This window comes from Balearica regulorum, chromosome 3, assembly GCF_011004875.1.
Source record: "Balearica regulorum gibbericeps isolate bBalReg1 chromosome 3, bBalReg1.pri, whole genome shotgun sequence".
Taxonomy (NCBI): Eukaryota; Metazoa; Chordata; class Aves; order Gruiformes; family Gruidae; genus Balearica; species Balearica regulorum.
Genome location: NC_046186.1, coordinates 60,915,025 through 60,937,674, shown reverse-complemented (window position 1 = coordinate 60,937,674; position 22,650 = coordinate 60,915,025). Strand labels below are relative to the sequence as shown.

Sequence of the window (22,650 nt, the reverse complement as noted above, 5' to 3'; positions counted from 1 at the left end):
CCCCTCCGTGTCCTAGAAACTTGTCTCTCATGCTCATGCCGCAGTTAGGACCAGCGATCTCATCAGGTTCTCTGCAGCTGCTTCTGGGGACAGCCTCCTGGGTAAACTGAGACATTGCCGTGCAAGTAATAATGATCCTTCTCAAATCATTCTGATGTGGGATTAAGGGGGTGTGGGGAGAAATAAATGTGAAAAGCAGTGTCGTTTCCTTAATTATAGCAAATAAATATGTATGTTAAAGCTGCGAAGAACAGGGGATTCCCACAGTTAGTTTCCCTGAGTTCCACCCCTGGCAGTGTTACGGCTTCCCAAGCCATGCATGCTTGCCATTTAGCTCGTTAAACAAGATCCTAAAGGACACCTCTCTACCCTTCTGCTGTGCCACTCTAAATTTGGACCTCAGTCCTGTCTCTCTCATTCCATTAACCAGGATCTCAACTCCATGGTCCTGATTCAACTTCTCCCTCCTGCCCTGCATCCCCAGTGTCTTCCCACTTCTGAACTGAGAGAGGTTGGGAATATTATTTTCATGAGGCATGGAGGGAAGGGAATGACCACTTGTTATTTTTTGGTCTTTTTAAAAACAGACAAACAAACAAAACTTTTCTGAAACATTGTAATATTTCTCTGAGATTTTTTTTTTCATATTTCTAACTACTACTTCATCAACATTCCCAAGATTTGCAGAGCTGCATGATAATAGTAGAGCAAACTCCCAAACCCGTATAATTCTGAAATATGTTGTGGAATAAGTTCTTCCATTATGCTCTGCACAGTGTGCAAGCAAACCAGTTCTGCTGTCCAGATTCTGCATTTTATTACTGGTGTGAAATTGGAACTTCCTTTGCCTTTTTAAAAATAACAACATAAGAACAGCTTTCAGTATCTAGGTTAGCATCTCTGCTACTTTGAAAACTCTGTAATTTTTAACAGGGATTAGAATATTAGGAAGCCAGTGTAATACAGTGCCAGCTGTAATGAAACAGCCCTTTTGGAAAGATTAATAGAGAAACTATGTTGAATTATTTTTTTTCATAGGCATTCAGAATAGTCCATGTTAGAGATTGCTTTGTCTTTGGAGGGTTGGGGAAGTGTGGCACTGGTGCATCCTGGAAAAAATGATACATTGACTGTGCTCCAAAGAAAGTGGCATCCTAGCAAAGGGCTATATTTCCTGACCATTTATTTTTTCCTTCAGGCATATGAGAAGTCTTGCTTCATAAAACTTAAGAATTTTACTGATCTAATAGATTGTTGAGCTACTTTTCTGTTCTTTTTTGGTCCTTTAAAGGCACGACGAGCCTGTGAAATATTTTCTTTAGGAAGGGCTTACCTTACCATTGGTTCACTAGGCTAAAATCTAGAACAGCCTCAGTGTGATTACTTCCAAGTTTGACAATTAATGAATTTTGCCTTGGCAGTGGTGATGCACAAAATAGCATCAGAACTGCCATCTTTGCTATTGAGAAGTTTATTTTACATTTTACTTTAACAGTTAAAGGAATATCTTCACGTAGTGTAGATATTGATTGTGGGTGACTTCTGTGGTAAACCTAAGTATTTATTTAAGAACTTCCTTAGAGAAATCACAAAGGTGAATTACGCAGTATCAAATTCCATTTTAATAGCTCTGTTTTCCATATTGCTTCAGCTTTCTCACTTCCCAGTTATAACCCATTAGATCCACTGATGCTTTATTGGCTGTCATGCTACTTGCATTTTGGTGTCATCTCCTTTTCTTTACGATGTCCACACACAAGCTTTTAAATAATTTCTTTTTGTTTTTCCCGTGAAACCATTTGTTGTTATAGGGACTGTGGAAAGCAAGAGTGACTCAGATAGCTTTCAGTCCAAGACCCCGTTTCAGCGACTGCTTGTAGGCATGCCACCCTCATGCACGTGAAATGTGAAATCCACACCCTTAAGCATAGACTTCCCGTGCCGTTTAGGTTCCTTGCTAGGGAATTTTACCCCATCAACTGTGGCAGAAAGGACTGCAGGTCTCGTGTCATATTTGCCATCCATATGCAGGCGTTTCAAATAACAACAGTTTTCTCATGTGGTTGCGTGTGCTTACCCTCAGGCAATCAAATGCTGTCCAGGGAGTCCTTTACAGGACTATTTCTGTCCTGTAGAATGAGTGAGCGTGGGTGCGTATGCATATATATATGTGTGTGTATATATGTATGCAAAAATATTTTTAAAATGTGCTTATAAGGCTAAGACCAAGTCTGGAGGATTCAGTGGGTGGGGAATAGGATATAGCAAAACTACAAGTGAAGGCATGCAGAGTGCATGCAGAACTAACTGCATGCATACCAGTGCACAAGTCAAATAAACTTCTGCTACAGACTGTTTTCAAGAGCCAAGCCTAAAATGCAAACTGAGTAACAGGTAAATGATTTTAAATGTGGTGGCCACTGGAGGTTGACTTTGCTTTTCTCTCCATATCTTTGTCCTATCTGGGAGGCTGCTGTTCTGTATTGTCTCCCGTGCTCCACCAGATTGTCCTGTGAGTCACAGACTCCCTGTGCCTGTTTCCACTGAGTCACCGTGCTTGCTTACCAGCAGCCAGCATGTGCACTTTTGCTGCCACTTCATGTGCACTCCTCTAACTTACATCGGAAGAACAGTTTGAGTTTTGAAGCTTTGCAAACAAGTGCCTGTTTAGCATCATATGCTCCCAAAGGGCCTGTGAATCCTCGTATTGCTAAGAACTTGATGAGGAGTCCAACATTTCATAGAGCCTAGGATACAGCTCTTCTACCTCAGAGGCCATGCAGTTATGTACACCCTCCCTTACTTGCCCTATTTAAATTTTGCGTTTGGATGGCTGGTACTCACTTGCAAAATGAGAACGACGAGTTGAGTTTCCCTGAGGTGAAACTAAAGCCCAGACCAGTTCTGGGAAGAGTGCTGTAACCCTTAGCTACTCTGCGAGAGAAGGTTGCCGCTGCCTCAGGTCTCCTCTTTCAACTGACACCTGCTAGCCATGGCCTGCGGTCCCCGAGGCTCGCTGTCCCGCTTCATTACTGAACCCGCATGACTGTGGTAGGTGCCAGCTGATGCTTGGATCTGTGTGGCAGTGAAACCAGGGGGGCTCAGCTGGGTTTTGGTGGGTTACTGTGTAAGTCTACATAAAACAAAATACTTACTTTTTATATGTCTTTGTAAATATGGGCTTTACTAACTTAGTAGTGGTAGCATCTGTGTTCACTGTGGGGATGGGTGACAAGTGAGGGGCATAAAATACTTGGTGTTTTCTACAGACAGCCGCGCTCTAAGTCACTCGCTTGCTGCTTGATCTCCCTGAGAAAGAAACTAGATGAACGAAGTCCTTTGAGCTTGGAAAAATGACAAAGACTGCTTTTATGAATTGCCCACAATATATGATTTTTTCAAATGTTGACTATAATAGACATTACAAATCACACATACAAGAGGAGTTTATTCTTTCCTTACCAGAACAATCTGCCTTATTAATTGTTCAAATATTTGCTCAGTTTAATCTGAAGATTTAGTAGTTTGCATCTTGAGTCAAGAAGAAATCTAGTAGTAAGCACGAATTCATGCCTTTTTTCAAGGGCAGTTTCAATCTCCATTCCTTCAGAGAGAAAAGTTCTCATTCCTTTCCCCCTCTTTTCCCACCAGTGACTCACTCTTGGAGTTGAAATCTAGTGCAATCCAGTCTGAAGGACCAAAGCACTGTGAGGGACACATGTAATGCTCAGTGTACAAGCAACAACCTCACAAGCTGATTACTCACAACTGACTTAGGTCGGTGCAGCCTTTTGCAATTTCATTTGCAATCTGCGAGTATGGCACAGATTTCAGGTTCTCTGTATCGTTACAGCATTAGTTGTTCCTAACCCCTGTAACCTGTGTTTTGTCATGCCAATATGGATGGCTCAGTACCTTCCATGTGTTCAAAGATCTATTGCAGTACAGCTGACTTTACAAAATCATAGCAATCTTTTTATAAAAAGCAAAGTTTACAGGCTCTACATGAGCACAGTGTTTATCTAAATGCATTTGAAAATTTTTTTCCTGCCTTGGATTTGCCTGCTAATTCAAACTGTTTATTATCCAATGCCTACTAACACCTTCAAGTAGAGCTGACAGACAACAATGCATTAAGTTGCTTTACTTAGAATTGCTTTTATGTCCTTTGTACTTCATGCATGTATAAATATGTAATATACTGTGGACCCATAACGTGTTGCTTAGTTACCGCTGTATTAATCCCAGTAACTTGATCTACTGACAGCAAGATGTAGTATCCCAACATTTCATGCTTTCTTGATTCCAGATTCCTCCTTCATGGAGTTCTCTTTTCCCCCAATTTGCACCTTATTTCTTCCTTGAATTTATCTTGCTCTTGCCTTTGGTTCTTCCTATCTTTCCAATCAGTTAAAAAGCTCTCCTGTTGCCTATTACCTATCATGAAGTTGCTGCTCATTTTTGTCTTGGTAGACAGAGCAAATAATTCTCTTTGAGTCTCTTTGTTTCATCATTCTGAAACCCCTTTTTGTGACACTTTTCTTCAGTGTTTTCAGCATCCTTCTTTACACTTGCCCTGCTACTTTGCTTCTCTTCCCCGCCCCCCCAGCCTGAATTACATGCAGAACTTCAGTGTCAGTGTTGTGTCTACCCAGGTAAAATCACTTCCTTGCTGCTAGTTACCACTCAGCCAATTGTATATACTGCAGTCATACTGTCTTGTTTTTCTAAGCATCCTGGTGGAACTCACGTTGAGTTACATGTCCTTTCTGAGGCCTAGACCTGCTCAAGCTCTTCTTTTTCAGTGCAGTCCTCGTTTTGTAGACATGGTCACTGTTTCTTGCACTTAGAGATCCATTTAGCATCTGTCAATATGATAAAACAACATTATTTCAACAAGCCCAGTTCAGTATGTGACCTAGATTATTCAACATCATGGATGTAGATTTGATTTAACGCCCTTTGCTATCAGTGAAAACAGTCTATTCAGTTCTACTCTGGGTCAGGCCCTTAAAAAGATATAAAATGAGAATAATAGCTGAATCAGCGGAGCTATGTAGCAGAAAAGAGGAAAATCAGCGCCCTCGGTATATAGGCTTTCTTTTTTATTTTAATGACGTACAGAGAATGAGATGTCATGCTTGTCTAGCTATAAGGAATGTGAAGCATAAAGGCCTTTTGAACATTTTAATTAAGGGCTTTCCCTTTTTTTCTTGAGTGTGTACAAATCTAGATGCTACAGAGCATAATACAATGTATTACTAGATGTGCTGTTATAAGTATGTAGACTTTATGCAAAATTGGAGTGTAACTGAACTTCTGATGAACGAAGTGCCAGAGGAGCCGTGTAAATCTGAACTCCAACGTTCGCTCGAAGTCTGGTATCAAATGAATATTTCTTTATTGTTTCTCTAAGTTTGTTTTCTTTGAAGAGCAGAATTGTTGAACTTGTTTTTGAATAAGACTAATGGCATTTTCAGTCTGCTGATACTAGCACTGGATTAAAAAGTGTTATAATCTATTGTTATTGCCATTATTTTATTCTTGTTTCGTATCTGTTACTAGTGAGGCTGAAGCTGAAAGCTGTAAGGTTTTAAAAGGCTACTCGTACATGTTTTGGTAACATTTACAAGGCCAGCAGCCTTCCCTATTGTTAGTGCTTTTTTACTAGAGTTACTGAGTGCGCACCTTCATTTTTTTCTTCTATGAATCAGAATACTACGGCTGAATGGAGGCGGTAATTACATTAAGTGATGCAGCGAGGTTCCTGCTGTGAGTGGCGTTGCAGATTCCGGTTACGCGTGGGTCACTGACTGCCACTCCGGACTGCTTGGTAAACCTGCTTGGCCAGGGGAAGAAGAATTCCACGCTCCTAAGTTTTAAGCATTTCCAGTGTGCCAGTGGGCTGTTTTGTGAGGGCTGCTGGTTTTTCAGTGAACCTGCCTCTGCCTTGAAGTCTTGATCACAAAATAATCATGTTCAGCCAGGGAATTTAAATATTTATAGCCAAAGAAATAGGGGAAAAAAGTAGGGGTTTTGTTTTTTGTAAAAGCATTTGGATGTGTAAAAAACAAATAAATTTGATTTATTTCATAAGTAGAATTTTAACCATAATTTTCTGAGGTGTATTTTTGGTGATACCCCAAGCAACATATGGGATGAGCACCTAAGCAATTTAACCTAAGCAATCTGCCTTCCCTAAAGAGCTGAAGCGATGAACTTATTATTTGGTCATTGTTTTGTGCCAACTCTCTTATATTACAGCAGAATAAAAGTGTGCACAGAAATAGTTACTTACCTGGGCATACTTTCCCATGAGGATAAGCTGCTCAGCATTCCTCCTTGTTGTGACTGTTCCCTGCCCTTCCTGCTACAGCATCCTAGTCCGATTAGCCTTGAAATGCTTTCATGACAATTTCAGAGATTTTACCTGTCATCTTTCTACAGCATCCTTCTTTCCTAGGGAGGTTTCCTAGGCCAAAGGTGACAAATATGTAAAACTGCATTAGAATATTTACTTTGCAGTGCCCCCAGCAGCCTACATCTGTGCCAGCTTAATGTGATCATTATGGCGCTGTGATTTGACAAGGTAACTCATTTTTGTGAGTCCTAGTACTGGCTATGGCCACATCCTGTGAGACACTCATCTGACACAATTTAAGTCCATTGGTTCAGATATGCTAAAAAGATATTTGATGGCTTAACTTTGTACTGACAGGTTTTTAGTCAGTTCAGGTACAGCTTGTCCTTTAGCAGCCACTCTAAAGCTAGCGTAAGCTTCATCTCCGGCTCATTTAGTCCTGACTCACACCGTTCAGTGATTCAGTCGTGCGCGTGGCCTCTCTCTGCAAAAGGCAGGCTGCGATGTGAGAAGAGATCCTTGGCGTCCAGGTGCGCTGCGCAGCAGGGAACACCTGTGCTCACCTCTCTTACGGAGCTGCAGGTAACCTGCCTTCCCCTCCTCGTCTGAGCGTGGCATCGTGCAGCCTGCCTCACCAAAAGAAACAAAGCCCAGCTTGGATTCCCACGCACTGTAATGAGGTAAATTAAAGTGCAGCTTCTAAATTATGGTTGGTTGTCATTTGATAAGCTCTTGAAAGGTTGCTGATTTGTGCCTTATTTAAACACACCTTTCTTTGCTCTGAACTTTGCACCAGAAAGATTGCTTTGCTTTCATAGTGCCCAAGGTAGTATAGAGAAACAGTATCGGCAATGATAAGTGTAATAATAGCTTCCATAATTTCCTACAGGAAACGACCTAACTTTTCATCGCAGCAATACTATGTGTTTTAAGGGTAAAAAAGTCTGAGACGTTAAAAATATAAGACATTATACAAATATAAGTCATTGAAAATATTATGTACTAATTTAAGTGTCCAGGTGACCCAAATTCTGCCTGCCTTCCCCTTTCAGAGAAGGATATTTACATTGTGGTGCTTGTTCTTCTCTGAGGTGAAAACTAAAAAAAAAGACTTTGTTTGTTTGAACTTCTTACTGTGGATGGTGCTTACAAGAAGAAACTAAAACATTATCTTTTTTCTCCTAGTAAGTAGGTGCTGCTCATGAAAGTTTATGAGAAACTTCATGAGCTTTGTGCTGTGAAAGCTGGCATTTGGCACTTTGTACTTCAAATCCGAAAACAGCTTATGAAGACCAATGGTATTAAAATCTGTGTGATGTGTCACAGTGTTTTGGTTTTTGGGCCTTGCTTGAGCTTTTGAAGTCATTGTTAAAGAAAGTTTAGTCATCCTGTATTAGGGAGTGTAAGCAAGACATTCGCTTACATGTTTTCGCTGACTGTCCATTTGCTGAATTATTTGATGCAGATTTCACTAAACACAGACCTCAGTACAGGTTGTTCCAATTTCTCTTAAGAAGTTTCATTTTAAATATATGTGTATATTTAATCTCTGCAATACAGATTAGGCGCAAATTCAAGTTTTGTTGTATACTTTTGAAGAAGTTGCTAACGGAGGTGCAGTTAGTTATCAGGTGAGAGTTAGCAGCTAGCAGTTTGCTGGGGTGAGAAATGCAGCTGGAGCCAGCCCATCGGTCAGTACCTCTGCATGGGGCCGTGCCAGTGAGAAGCAGGGCAGGGAATGGGGCAGGATGGACTGGCATGGGATGACAGACCATTCAGCACAAGCAACCTCCTATGCCAGTCTTTTCAAACCTTTCCGATTTTGTATTATAATCTAAGCTTGTATGTAAAATTTTTTCATAGAAGCCTGGAGCCAGGCTCTTGGCTGTCTTTTAGGAACGGGGGGTTCCCAGGAAGAGATTACCAGGCTGTGCTGAGTGGTACCTTTCTCAGGGCACGTCTCCACTGCAGCGTGCTCAGACTTGAGCCCAGCACCAGCATGAGCCCACTAGATAGCTGCGTAACTGTATTCGTGTGGGTTTGAGCCTAGGCTGAGAAACCTTTCCTTCAGCTGGGCTTGGTCTTTTGGGTTTGTTTCTTTTTTCCCCCTCTGTGTGTTGACACAGGTGCACAACTTCTGATTCCGGACAAGGTTGGTGCCTTTTGTACCATGCTCTGTTATGTTAGTCTCCTGGAGGTTTTTGAACCTCTATTTCTTTCTCACCCTCCAAGTCTTCTCACATAGGTAATTTCATATAAAAAATGTAATTTGACTTTGATCCTAAAGAGCTTCAATTGCATAAAGGGTATTTCTCCAAGTAGGTTATCTTGCACAAATCACTAGTAGAAATTGCTGTTCTTATTAAATAGAAGAATCAAGGTCACATCTGCATATGCTGTTTTGATTTCATTTCATTTGCAACATTCCTTATAGGTAAAGCTGTAGATAATCTTAGAGCCTGTACATGCAAACATTTTTATGTGGGTGTATTGGTAAATACCTTTTTTTTTCTTCTTTTTTTTTTTAACAATGTATACTGACTTGTATAATTTTGCATACAGCTATAGCTGTAATGCAATTTGCTGACTAGGAACTAAGTTTTTGGCTACCGGTGTTGTTCTAGGCAACAATTTTGATAGAGAAGCCCTTTTATTGGGCTACTAAAAATTTCTTTCTACAATTCTGATTTCGTTTAAGACTTGAAGTTTTTCTCTGTTGGGATTTCTTTCCCTGCATTCTATAATACATTCATTATATAAGTATATATGTTTATATATGAATAGATGATCTGGATTTCTATGGATTTGATTTCTGCTTTCTGTGGAGCGATGGTTTCATCCCATCTGAGCACACAGGCGATTTTGTAGGTGTGCATATTAACCTCTTCCTTAAGATTTCTTTTATTTTCCTTTAATTTAGTTTTATTCAACTTGCAAATTAGGATTGGGAGGTAAAAGCTTTTTGTTACAATATGCGACATCATCTGATAATGAATATCTCTGAAACAATGGGGGACTCTTACTCAAAACAGTGTAGGACTGCTTAAAACCTATTAAAATTGAAAAAGTTTTCTGGTGTCCATCAGATGTCCCACAATATTATGTGAACTTTGCAAAAAAACCCAAACACAAACCAACCCTGTTTTTAAGAATATTTGGGAAGTTGGAAATCTAGAAATTAAAAGTAACTAGACAATTTCTCATTTTACACAGCTTTGTTCCAATAATTATAAAGGTTATTCATCTGTCACTGTCCTCTCAAACTTAAGTGAGGTATTCCATTATACCACCACACTATTGGTGTGAGAAACTAATGTCTGTTTCTATTTAAAGTTGAATTTATCTTACTTTTGTAGGACTCTGGAATTGCTGAACATGTTTTGTATTTACCCTTCATTTTATTTTTTTAGATGTATTCCCCATTTTTTAACTGAAACATATATTTATACTATACCTTCTTTGTATCATTACTGAATGATTTTTTGTCTGGTTTTAAGAACTTCTACTCACTTACCTGTAGTTTAAGTAATAGTAAGATTTTTCTGAAGACTGATGAAATTTATCTGATTCAAAATATTAGTATGAAATTAGATTTTTTGATTTAAGGTGGAAAAATAAAATCGTACAGGGAAACATACCCTAATAGCCTAAGATGCTTTTGCAAGTAGGAGCAACACTTTTGCAGCTTATAGTAACCAATGAGGGAACTGTAGCATTTTAAAGCTTTGATTTTTATCTATAACTATGTTACTTTGCTTCTGTGGCTTGATCTGAGCTAGTCAGGATGATCCTTTGTCCCATTTCAAGCTGCTGCTGTCACAAGAAGCCATTGCTAGTACTTTAAACAAGGAAATGACTTACAATACCTCCCAAAGGGACATGTCATCTTCCAGATCAAGAGCACAACATTCTTTTATTGATATGTCAGCTGGCTTCTGGCTGGCCTCATTAGCTCTGGAGGTGCTGAGCTTGTGTTTCCCAGGCCTTCATCCTGATCCCAGAGTACATTGTATCCCTCACTGATAACTGGCCAGGGTGGTCTGTCAAACAGTAGCTTAGCAATTTTACCTCAGGAAGTCCACCACCTCCTTAATGGTCCTCCAGCTCTGTGAGTCCGTGTGCCATCCAGTCTGCTTCCAGCTGGTTGCCATCTGGGAAGGATGGGAGAGTACTGCTGCAGTGAGGGGTCATGGAACAGTCAGCTGTGCCAGGCTACTAAAAGGACATCTATATCCATTTAGTTTCCTAAGGAGGAGGCTTGTGACCCTTAGAACCAGAAGAAGGTATTGCTTTGTCTTTTTCTGTTACCAAGGATCCGTCATGCCTTCTGCTTTCCCAGAAGCATCTGCTTTGCACGGTTGTCACCAAGTTGGTGCTGCTAGGCAAGTGGGACCTTGCCTGCTCGTTATCGGAGTGTCCTCTGCGTAATACTAAGGAAATTGTTAAGGAGATATGACCAAGATGTTTTGCATGTTCCTTCTCCTAGATACACCAGGATCTACCTGCCTCTGTTCCTCTGGCTTGATAGCTTGGAAGAAAGGCAAGATGGCTGGCATGTGCAGCTGTGGCAGGCTCATGTGTGGATAACTAATGGACAGATGTGACTCTGTACATTCTGGTTCCCTTAAAGGATGCCTTGCAGGTGTTAGATGTTTTCCTACAGACCACTCTGACTAAATGGCATTAAGGAAAAACTAATTTACAAGGGCCATTCCAAGTCCTTTGTATAGTTCTGGGAATCCAGGTCTTCTGCTGTGTCAAATTGAATGAGCAATACAAGGGAAAAAGCAGTGGCACTGGGTTTTTGTTGTGGGAAGTGGCTTAGCTGCTCAAAGGGTGACTGTGTTACTTTGGATGTCTGCTGGTGACCTCCAGTAGAAGAAAGCCTAGCTGTTGGCTAGAGGTGCAGTGCTGAGATGATACTGATGCCCTTTCCATGGATGTAGACCCATTGGTATTTCTGAATAAAGAATTATTCTCTGCTGTGGCTGCAGATGGTGATTTGCACTGGGCTGGTGGCCTGCTTGAGTTGTGCATCTAACTGACTCTGTTAAATACTATCACACCGTTCTCTGACAGTCCTGGTAGCTGGAGTTTTCCCATGTTTTCTCCTAGTCAACAGTGATACCCTTCCCTTTCCCCTGAATAGCACTGGGTGTATGACAGGCTGGCTGCCTTCCTGCTTGTGCTGTCTTTGAAGGCACCTGCCTGTAAGAATGGGATGCCCAGGGTCTGGCACATGGTTGTTTTGGGGTGTGGATTAAGGCTGCTCTGAGAAGGGTGCTCAGAGGGTGGTGTCTGCCTCTTGTGAGTTACTGTGAAGGGTGGGGTGGCCTTGAGGTGTCACCCTTGGGGGCATCACCCTGGGACACTCCGACGTTGCGTTGGTGTGAAGACTGTGTGAACCGAGCGCAGGACCTGGACCTGGAGGGCATTGCTTGGGGCACTCTTGTGGAAGAGGCAGCTTCAGTGTATTACCTCTTTTATAACAATTGTGTATACACTTGGTAATAAAAAGTCATATTTATTGTGAGACGTACAAATCATTCTAACTGATTTACTTCCAAGTGAGGTGTCATGAAACAGTGAAAAAGGGAGAATGAAGTCAGTTGCCTAGGGGGCACAGTCAATGAAAATATCCCTAAATCCCTCATTGCACCTTCCTGACTTTCAAAGAGGAAAGAGATCTGACACCTCCAGTGAAAACACCCAACGATGGTGGCAGGAGCTGTAAAGTATACGCACCGGTTTTGCATTTAGAAAATTGAGAAAATGGTATAATTTAGGTACACGGGCATTTGTCTGTCTTTGAAAATCTACTTTTCATCTTTATGTTAGAATGTGTTGTAAATTTTCTGTTACAGAGTTTCTACTTCTTGCCATTGCTCTGTTGACTTACATTGTGAATCATTGACTTATATTTTGATGCTGACAAGTGTATGTTTCCATTTCTGTGTCAATCAGTCAGCACTTGTAAATGTAATGCTTTGTGCAGGTGCCTTATTTTGAGGAGGGAATTATTCTTTATCCTCTGAGATAGAATTGGCTACTTACTTACACAATCAAATATTTCTTGTATTCAAAGATAGCTTTATGATTGCAAGTGTGCATTTTCAGTGCAGAAAATATTAAGAATGCATTTACTTTTAATACCTCTGGTAGGAAGGGGCTCAACTGTGTCACCCTGCCTGAGCGCGAAGGATGTATTTTGTCACCCACATCAGGCCCAGAGATGATCAGTCCCTTCATCACCTCCCCGGCACTCTTAGTATGTGCCGATTCCCTAATTTTTAGCTTTAGAGCTGGAAAGCCAAGGGGGTCCTGCCTGGCGTGGCCAAATGGCGGGAGGGCTGGGGACGAGACAGAGTGGTGGGGCCGTGCAGCTTGGGAGCTGGGAGGGAAGGACTCGTGGGGCACCCTGCAGCTTCTGCTCTGGTTTGCCTCACACCTTGTCCCCTTCGCTGTCGAGAAATGTCTCTGTTCTGTGCACCCAGATCAGACCCGTTCAGGCTGTCTTTCCATCTTTCCTCCTCCGAACTGCAGGCTTAGGTCACTGTCATAATACAATGTTTTCAAATGAATTAAAATGGAATTTTCATATGTGACTTAATATTGCATGTAGCAAAAGTTTCCTTTCCTGTGTACGTCTAATGCTGTATAAAAACATATGGTATTCATTTGTAGAAGATGCATCTCATAATGGGAAGTACAGATGTCTGGCATGGGGAGCTTTGTGCTGTAACTAAAAATCACGGATAGTAATACTCAAGAGTGCATAACATTGGTCTTGTTCTTCTGTACACAGTGTGTGTACATATGGCAAGAGAAAATATGAATTGGTATTTATAGAAGCATCTGCATATGGATTGTGCCTTATTTCAGGTTTAATGTGTTATAGGCGAAGCACTGTATTTAATTTTCCTTGATTATTACTGGGTCTGTAATCATAACTACTTAGTGTTATGTGTAAGTGCTATTTTTGCCCTGTTTACACAAAGGAATATGTCTAAAGTTGAAGTCAGGGATTTAACCTCTAGATACATGGGGAAAGTTAAAAAAGCACAATGTCATTTTTCCTTGCGGTTTTTGCTGGCAGTTAACCCTTCACTGAAGTGTTTTGTTTGGGAATGCAGGGTAAGAGTTATGGTTAATATTAATGATGCAATAATTTTAAAAAGACAGATGAATGTTGCTTTATATAACTGATTGACATCTTCCAAAATAGACTGATACCTTTTTAGAACAATAATCATGGAGAATGTTATCAGCTGAAAAACCATAGGTGGCACCTGTATGTTGATTTAGAAACTGATACCTCTCATGTTTGTAAGATGCTGGTAAAGGAAGGGAAAAAAGAGTTTTCCTAAATAATTTCTGTTAAGAATTATCATCTAAAGAATTTAGAAATCTAAAGAATGACTTTTTCTTTTTTTTAAACGTACTACCAGTATTTAATATTTAAATCCCTGAATCCTGCCTGCATCCTCTTTTTGATGAGTGTAATTTAAACTAAAGTTGGTAAGAGCAGTAAGAGCTCTTTCAGTCTTCCATTTCCATAATTCTGGAAACATTTTTTTTCTCATTTTACTAGCAGCACATTTTTTTTTTTCAGCTACAGAGCAAGCAGTGGTTGCCAGCCTTCCCTTTCTGACCAGTCTCGACCATTTCCTCTTGCCACCTTAAAATATGACAACAGTCTTCCGTGACCGTGTTAAGTTTTGATGAACTTGCTGCCCATGTACCCACATGGAAAGAAGACTGCTTATGCCAACCCCCCGCCCCCAGATCTAAGAGTGTAGAACAAAACAATGTAATGCTGTTAGTAGAAATGAGAAACAAGGATTACATGTGTAAAATCGTGATCAACTAATAATGAAATACACATGGGATTTTTTTTTAGCGTTTGTTTTTCATTTCGAACAGTTGTTCCTATTAAATGATTGCTATTTATTCTGCATGGTTTGTTTACTTTTTCTTAATTTCCAGTGTTTGTTTATTTTCTGTTTTTCCCTCTATTGTTTGGTTTGCATTATGTTCTTTTTGGTTTTCCCCTCTCCTGAAACAAAACAAATCTTCTTTTAAATCCTTACTGTTGAAGTTTTGGTTTTGTATTCAAGTGCTGATACTCAGACCTTGTGGGCAGATAGCACTGTAGTGAATGCTACGGTAGGCATTTAGTGATGTGTGGCATGCTATCAAGGGAGACCCAGCCTGTGAGAATGAATTAATTACTGCGGGTAATTTGGCTTCCCCTCTCCATCACTCCTCTAGAACCAGACACATCAGAAAACACATCATTCCTTCCTCGGTGTCACCTCCATATTGGGTTAGAGGGCATTTCTGCTGTGTGGGGAAGTTTTTTTCCTAAGCTGCAGTGGTGAAACAATGGAGCAGCTGGAGCTCTTAAATTACAGACCAGGTTTTTATGTCAGGGCTACCACTAGTTTCTAAACTTGGACATGAATGCATCTATATATTCAAATTGGTAGATGTAAATCTGTATATTTAATTTGTAAGTGAAGGGACATATTTATGCATACAAGAAGCAGTAAAGCTTAGCAGGGAGCTTGAAGAAATGCAGGGGTTTTTGTATCTTTTCTGCCGATGTTCAGAAAACAGAGGTGGTAGGGAAGGGGGAGAGGGAAGGAGAGAATCTGTGGTCCCGAGTTGTTTCCTGCTTGCTTGGTTGTCTACTGACATGTAAAAACTACCAGAAATACGAGGGGGGATGGAATACATTAATGTAATTTTGTTTTATTTAGTGGCGTTCCTGCTGGGTCATAGGACGCCAAGCCTTTGGAAGTGCTCGTTAGCGTAGGTAGCAGCGAGGGCTGCAGACAGTTCAGTTGTTACACCCCAGGAGCAGGTATTTCCCAGGAATATCTGCTTAGAAGAAGGACTTTGTTAGGAAAGGAGATGTTGCAAAGGCTCATGGCTTTAGCAGTTGCCCTTGAAGACAAAAAGAATTGCGACTGGGTGCCCTTTTCCTGTCTCTTTTCTTTGGCTGAGGTGACAGTGGACTTTGCTGCTGCCCTCTTTGTGCGGTGGTTCTGTGGGGAGGGGGTGTGAAGGATACAGCTGGGTCAGGGCAGACCTGCCTTGCCCTCCGCCTCTGCCCATGGCACGCTCTGCCTGGCTCCTGCTAGAGGAGTTCCTCAAAGCAAGTTTGCTTCCTGTGCAGAGACATATGCAGCGTTGTGTTAGCCCCTCTGAGAGCAGGCGAAATCCCAGCGACCACTTGTGAAGCTGGTTGCAAACACCTTCCTCATGCTGAGCCTCAGCTAAACCCAGATGGTCCATCCCTTGCAGTCTCCTACAATGAAACAGTTTCCTCACAAAACATCTTTAGACTCCTGCATGGATTTCCATGCCTGCTGTTTGGGAACGCTCATACAAATTCATTTACAATTTATTCTGAATGTAAGGATTATATTGTAATAAATTGACTGTGAATGCGTGCCAATTTCCTTCAAGCATAAACACAATTACTGAATTATGCTGTAGGCCCTATATTTGCAAGTAACAGGGTTATAGGTCTAACTAATAGGTCCTTTAACATGGTAAAGAGCTAATGCTTTTAGAGAGCTAATTGCTTTTCGAGGCACAAAAGTGACTCCAGTATCATTTCATGGCTCTAACTGTTCTTTACTAGATGGTCCCGGTATTTGCCAGGACAGTTTAAATCGGGCTTTGTTGCCATGCTTATTTTTTTCCACTGTGAAAAGAAAAATAAATTATTTAAATCTTTCCTCTCTGTGCCTTTCAATAAAGGAATTACAAATACTGTATCTATTTCACTTCCTGGTTTATTCTCTTTCATATTTGTGGAGCCTGAAGTAATCTCACACAGGCTTTATTCTGTTCTTTGGGAGAAGATTAGTTCCAGTGGTTCTCTTAGAAGGTGACAGAAAAAATGTACTTTTAAAATGTATATCATACGTTCAAATGTTTTCCCAATAAGCAGTGTGAGAGTTGTTACAGAGAGCATATTTTGCATACATTTTTGTAATTGGTACGGACTGTAGAAAGTGAAAGGAAGCAAAACTGCAGAGGAAAACATCTGTGTCCATGTGAAGCCGGGTGATGTAGAAGACATTTGGAAGGATGAGAAAGGTAGATCAACTGACCGAGGGTCAGAGCTAAAAAAGTGACAAAGGACATTCGAGTGAGGCCATTCCTTTCCTTATTTTCCTAGCTGTGGTCAATACAATTACTTTAAAATGAGAGCTTTAAGCACAATTAGGGTTGTACATAAGGGAAATATACCAGGTGTCTGTTGAGTTTGGAGACTGACTTCTGTTTTCATTCAGTGGGACTCAAGGTTCTGTAAGCACGTCCAGCTCTTCCAAAGGTCTGCACGAGTTGCAAACTGGCTTCTAACGTGGTGCCACTTGTGTGGTTGTACTTATACAGGTCACCCAGGTTTCCTCATCCTCTTGTTTTCCCCTCTGGTGGATTTTGCACTCCCAGGAATAGCTTTTTCTCCTTCTGAAATGTATGCTTTTGAACCAGAAATTTCAATGTATGGGAAAAAAATAGGAATGTATTTTCAAAGCCTTTGAGATTCGTCATTGAAATGGTATGAGAATTAAGAGTCCAAATAGCAGGACCTGAGAGAATACAGTCTACTTCATTTTGTCAACACAGAAGTAAAACCCAAACTGATTTCTTCTGATACTACTTCTCTGTTTAGCTAATTGTGATAATTTTATTGCAAGTGTGATAATACGTGATGTTCTATTTAAAGCTCCATATCTGAGTCTGTGAGACTCACCTTTCACTAAAAGAAATAAGCAGATGTCTGTATTTTATGGTTGGAGAATAAAGCTAAAAGCATGCACTGACTTGAATGATCAGCTCAGACACTGGAATGCAGCAGTCCCCCCAAAACCCAAGGAAACACAACTGGTGCAGTCAATTTGTGGGGGACAGGCTACATGGCTGCAGTTTTCAGTCCTGAATTCTTTCTCGATTTGTGTGGAATTCACTGAACAAGATCACGTTTATTCTGAAACAACCTGGGATGGCATATCGAATAACTCTTCTTGCAAATGTTCAAAAGTATATATGTTATAGTTCTAACACCTTTTTTGATAATAAATCATTTCACATCATCAATCATACACAGGGGCCAGTAATCTATACCATCATTTTAGATAGGGTGTCTATGTGTATCAGTTTATTATAATTATAATCTCTCTAATCAGAAGTAGAAAATATGTAGGGTCTAAATGGCAATGTAGGAGCATGAGGTCCTACTAAAGGAAATGTCATGAAATATTTGAATCTTCTTAGAAGTGCTGCATATAGTTTGGCCAGATTAGTTTTTGGCATCGTATCTGGAATCTCCCATTTCTGGTGCAGTGGATTAGAATATTAAGTGTAATAGTCTGTGTCTGTTTCCTTCCTGTTTTCTTCTGTGCAGGTTGGGGTTGGGAAAGGAGGAAGGTCTTGGTCACTAAGGTAAAAAAAATCTCATATAAGTAATAGAGAGGAGGTGGCTGGAAGCAGTACAGTGTATATATATACTTTTTAGACTTGCAGTCTGGCAGCCCTAACTTTGGCCTATTTTGAATTTATTATTCATGGAGGGGTTTAAAATGCCAGTTTGTGGGGTTTTCTCTTGGTTTTGTTGTTGTTGTTGTTGTTGTTATTGTTGTTGTTGGTTGGTTGGTTGGTTGGGGTTTTTTTTGGGGGGGGTGTTGTTTTTGGTTTTTGCTTTTTTTTTTTTTGTTAATCTCCAGAGCAGTTTTGAGCAGGTATTAACAGCTGATGGTATTACAAAAAGTCCTAAGAGACCTGATTCTGCTTGCTCAGCCTTTTTTATGCTCATTTAGAAAGTTAGTACTGTTTTATATCCTCTCTGCAATCACTTTGTACTCTGTCTTTGGAAGGAGAACAGAGCTTTGCCTCAGTTCCTACTTCTCTGGCTTTTCTTTGGAGCTTAAGGGGGATTTGAGCAAGTTTGATTGATTGCAATTGACATTCAAAATGTCCCATAAGGTCACAAAGTAGTCAAAAGAAAAGTCTTTTAAGTCGGGAGAGAAGGAGTGCTAAGTGTCAATTCAACAGAAATACTGGAAATTATATTGATTCGTTACTGTTATCTTTGCATTTCCTGTATGACTCTCTTGAAAAGACTAAGTTGCAGGAGAGTTTGCAGTCAGTCATGGAAGGGATAAATGATAGAAAAGGTAGAAAGAAAAGGATGCAATTGTTGCAACGGGTGACAAGATGTAGGAGGTGGAATGAAAAGCAGAAATACAAGCCCAGACTAAAGTTTCCTAATGCCCTCGAAAAGTTATGAAGCACTTTAAAAGGGGTGAGAAATATTTTTGCATTATTTTGGACGCGAGATGGCCAGACTTGGGTCTCTGTAGGTATTGCTAAGGGATTACCTGCTGCTCGTGAAAGCTGGTGATACTGGCTTTTGTTTGACAGGAGGTTTTGGCTATCAGTGAAATAATCTCTTTAATATGTTAAGCCTGTGGTGGGTTGACCCTGGCTGAGGGCCAGGTGCCCACCAGAGCCGCTCTATCACTCCCCTCTTTCATTAGACAGGGGAGAAAAGGTAAAACTTACGGGTCGAGATAAGGACAGGGAGAGATCATTCTCTAATTATCATCACGAGCAAACCAGACCGAACTTAGAGAGGGAATTCATCTTATTTATTACTAAGCAAAACAGAGCAGAGGAATGAGAAATAAAACCAAAATCTTAAAACACCTCCCCCCACCCCTCCCATCTTCCCGGGCTCAACTTCACTCCCGGCTTCAACCTCCGCCTCCCGCAGTGGCACAGGGGGACGGGGAGTGGGGGTTACGGTCAGTTCCTCACGCGGTGTTTCTGCCGCTTCTTCATCCTCAGGGGGAGGACTCATTGTTCCCCCGCTCCAGCGTGGGGTCCCTCTCACGGGAGACAGTCCTTCACGGCCTTCTCCAACGTGAGTCTCCTCCACGGGGTGCAGACCTTCAGGAGCAAACTGCTCCAGCGTGGGTCCCCCACGGGGTCACAAGTCCTGTCAGCAAACCTGCTCTGGCGTGGGCTCCTCTCTCCACGGGGCCACAGGTCCTGCCAGGAGCTTGCTCCAGCGCGGGCTTCCCACGGGGCCACAGCCTCCTTCAGGTGTCTCCACCTGCTCCGGTGTGGGGTCCTCCACGGGCTGCAGGTGGAATCGCTACACCCCCTCATCCTCCCTCCATGGGCTGCAGGGGGACAGCCTGCTTCACCATGGTCTTCACCACGGGCTGCAGGGGAATCTTGCTCCGGCGCCTGGAGCACCTCCTCCCCCTCCTTCTTCACTGACCTTGGTGTCTGCAGATGTTCTTACATCTTCTCACTCCTCTCTCTGGCTGCAAAAGCTCTCTCTAACTGTTTTTGTCTTTCTTAAATATGTTATCACAGAGGCGCTGATTGGCTTGGCCTTGGCCAGCGGCGGGTCCGTCTTGGAGCCGGCTGGCATTGGCTCTGTCAGACACAGGGGAAGCTTCTAGCAGCTTCTCACAGAAGCCACCCCTGTAGCCCCCCCGCTACCAAAACCTTGCCACGCAAAACCAACACAAGCCATATAAAAGGATGAATACGTTTACATTAAAAAAAATTAACTTCAGTTAGGTAGTGTCACTACTTTGTGGCTTTATGCAAAATCCAGTTACTTTAGGACAACCTGATTAGATGGCCACATCAATTGCAATGTGATCTTTTTTTTAACAAAAGACTTTGAAAGATGCTCAAAGCTGCACTGCAAAATACTGGATACTGTGCAAAGGGATGGTGTGACAGAAATAAATTTCTTAAAAGATCAGGTTGAAACCATTAGAATAAGTGATTTGGTAATAAAAATTCTTGATTTAACACATCCTTGAAATCAAGGCCTTGCATTATCTTCATGTCTGATCGTTTGGGATGCAGCTTTTCGTGAAAGATTGGGATGCCCTTCTGGTAGGCACCATGGCTATAGGAAGGTCTGGCGATTGCTTCCCAGGCCAGCATCCCAGTCAAGAACAGGGAGCTCAAGCCAGGCAACTGCTGTAGCCATTAGATTAGAGCTTTCTTGGTTAATGCAGTTAAGAAGTCTGCACCTTGTGGTGCTACTTGGCTTCTTGAAAGGAGGGGAGGGATGAGGGGAGCTTTGGGCTTAGGAGCTTTACTTATTCCCACACTTCTGTAGCTCAGCCCTCAGGATGAGAAGTGGGGCAGGAGACCACATTGTTTCCCTCTCTTTATCTTTTAGTTGTTTAGATTTGAAAGGACTTGGGAAGTCCTGCATTTATATTTCAGCACAGCATCCCATGGATGTGATCGCTCAGTAAATAGTTTTCAAAATGGACCACAGTACCCACAGACATTTTTTTGTTGTTGTTTAAATCTAGTTAGCCTTTGTACTAGCTTAAAATTACTTGCATGAATTACTGCTTAACTTTGTAACTCCTATGTCAACAACATAATTCTGTTTTGAGAGTGCTATTCTATTTATAGCCACAGTGCTGGAGTCTATCACAAACCCACAACAGCAGAGCTTCCTTTTATCTGCCTTGCAGTTCGCTATGGGTCAGATCTCAGTCTTGCTCAGTGGTCCAGTGGTGAAAGACTCCAGAGATCTGAGAATTATTCTTGTTTCTGTCACTGATTTGCACCATGAATTTGAACAGTATGCTTCATGTCTCCAGGCCAAATACCCCACCCCCCATCCCCCCAGTCTTTGTGTATCTTGTTTATCAGGTTAATAGCACATCTAACAACATGTTGGTATGATGCTCAGAGTCAGTGAGCCTCATTATCAGCTGAGGTATGACTGTAATAATACTACTAATAGCTTCTATGTAAATAGCCAGACGTGCACTGGCTTTGGGAGTGATGACTGCCTTTGCATGAGCAATTGCTGCTGTAATATAATCATAGAATCATAGAATACCAGGTTGAAAGGGACCTCAAGGATCATCTGGTCCAACCTTTCTTGGCAAAAGCTCCATCTGGACAAAAGCACTGTCTAGACAAGATGCCCTAGCACCCCGTCCAGCCGAATCTTAAAAGTGTCCAGTGTTGGAGAATCCACCACTTTGCTGGGGACATTATTCCAATGGTTGATTGTTCTCATCGTGAAAAATTTTCCTTTAGTGTCCAATTGGAATCTTCCCAGGAGTAACTTGTACCCATTACCCCTTGTCTTTTCCATGTGACTCCTTGTAAAAATGGAGTCGCCATCTTCTTTGTAGATACCCTCAAAGTACTGGAACATGATGATGAGGTCACCCCTAAGCCTTCTTTTTTTCAGGGCTGAAAAAACCCAGTTCTCTCAGCGTTTCCTCATATGGCAGGCTTCCCAGTCCTTTGATCATCCTGGTGACCCTTCTCTGGACCCACTCCAGCCTGTCCACATCTCTTTTGTATAGTGGGGACCAAAAATATAGCTGTAGTCAGATATGTTTTTTATCATTTTATGTAACTCTGGAAGGAAAGTGCTAGTTTATTGGGGTACCAGAGAGCATATCTGAAGGGGTTGCAGTGCGCAAGATGTTGCCTGTACAAGAACCCCAATAGCAATTGTTTATGGCCAGGATTGCTTAAAGAAGCTATTAAGGCCAAGAATACGAGGATTGTATCTCCAGTCTACAGCTTAAGGAGGTTTAATGATCCAGTTTGACAAGTAATGATATCACTTGGTAAAGCAATGCTTTTTTTTGCACAGTTCTCAGTGATGAAAGTTAGCTAATACAAACAAATGTTTGTGAAACTTTTAGTCTTGCAGAACATTGAATTGGCTTTCAATTTGGAGCCTGTTTAAAGACAATGATTAAGCCTCCCATAGTGTTTGGTAGGCAGCTGTGAAAAAGAACCGTATTTGTTTAACCCCAAAGAGTTGAATCCTAACTGAAGTCAAACCCAGTAATTAATCAGGTGGACTCTTCCTTTGTTCCACTTGTGACCTTTTTATAGTTGTGACAGTTTTTATTCAGAAAAGATCCTAAATTTTGAATTCCAAAATTTGGCAAAAGCAGGTGGAAAAAAGGTCTCTCTACAGAAATTCCTAATTTGTAGACAGAAAAGGCCTTTCCCACTCCTCCCTTTCACTTGCGTTTCATTCATTGTTGCATTTTTTCAGGAAGAAGATAACAGATTATAGAGACTGGTATCTTTTTGCTTTATATTAGTATGGTGTTTAGTAGCAGGACTTTGTCCTTTCCTGGAGTCGGTGAGCTCTCCTACAGTAATCCTGTTAGAGGAACTCCACTTCTCTTTCAGCAGTGTTAATCTATTCGGTTTGGTTCAACAGTGTATTTATATTCCCT

General features: G+C 41.3%; 1 protein-coding gene across 4 annotated transcripts in view; it reads left to right on the top strand.

Annotated features, from left to right (window-relative positions):
- Positions 1-22,650, top strand: part of ARHGAP18 (Rho GTPase activating protein 18) — a 100,725-nt gene that overhangs the window by 32,771 nt on the left and 45,304 nt on the right. The window contains exon 1 of one of the 4 annotated variants that reach the window (XM_075748056.1): positions 7,022-7,041. The exons of the other annotated variants lie outside the window; for them this stretch is intronic. Coding sequence (XP_075604171.1) covers positions 7,037-7,041 — 5 coding nt within the window. The 5' untranslated portion in view covers positions 7,022-7,036. Of the gene's footprint in view, positions 1-7,021; positions 7,042-22,650 lie in introns of those variants that run through there. 4 annotated transcript variants of the gene reach the window in all.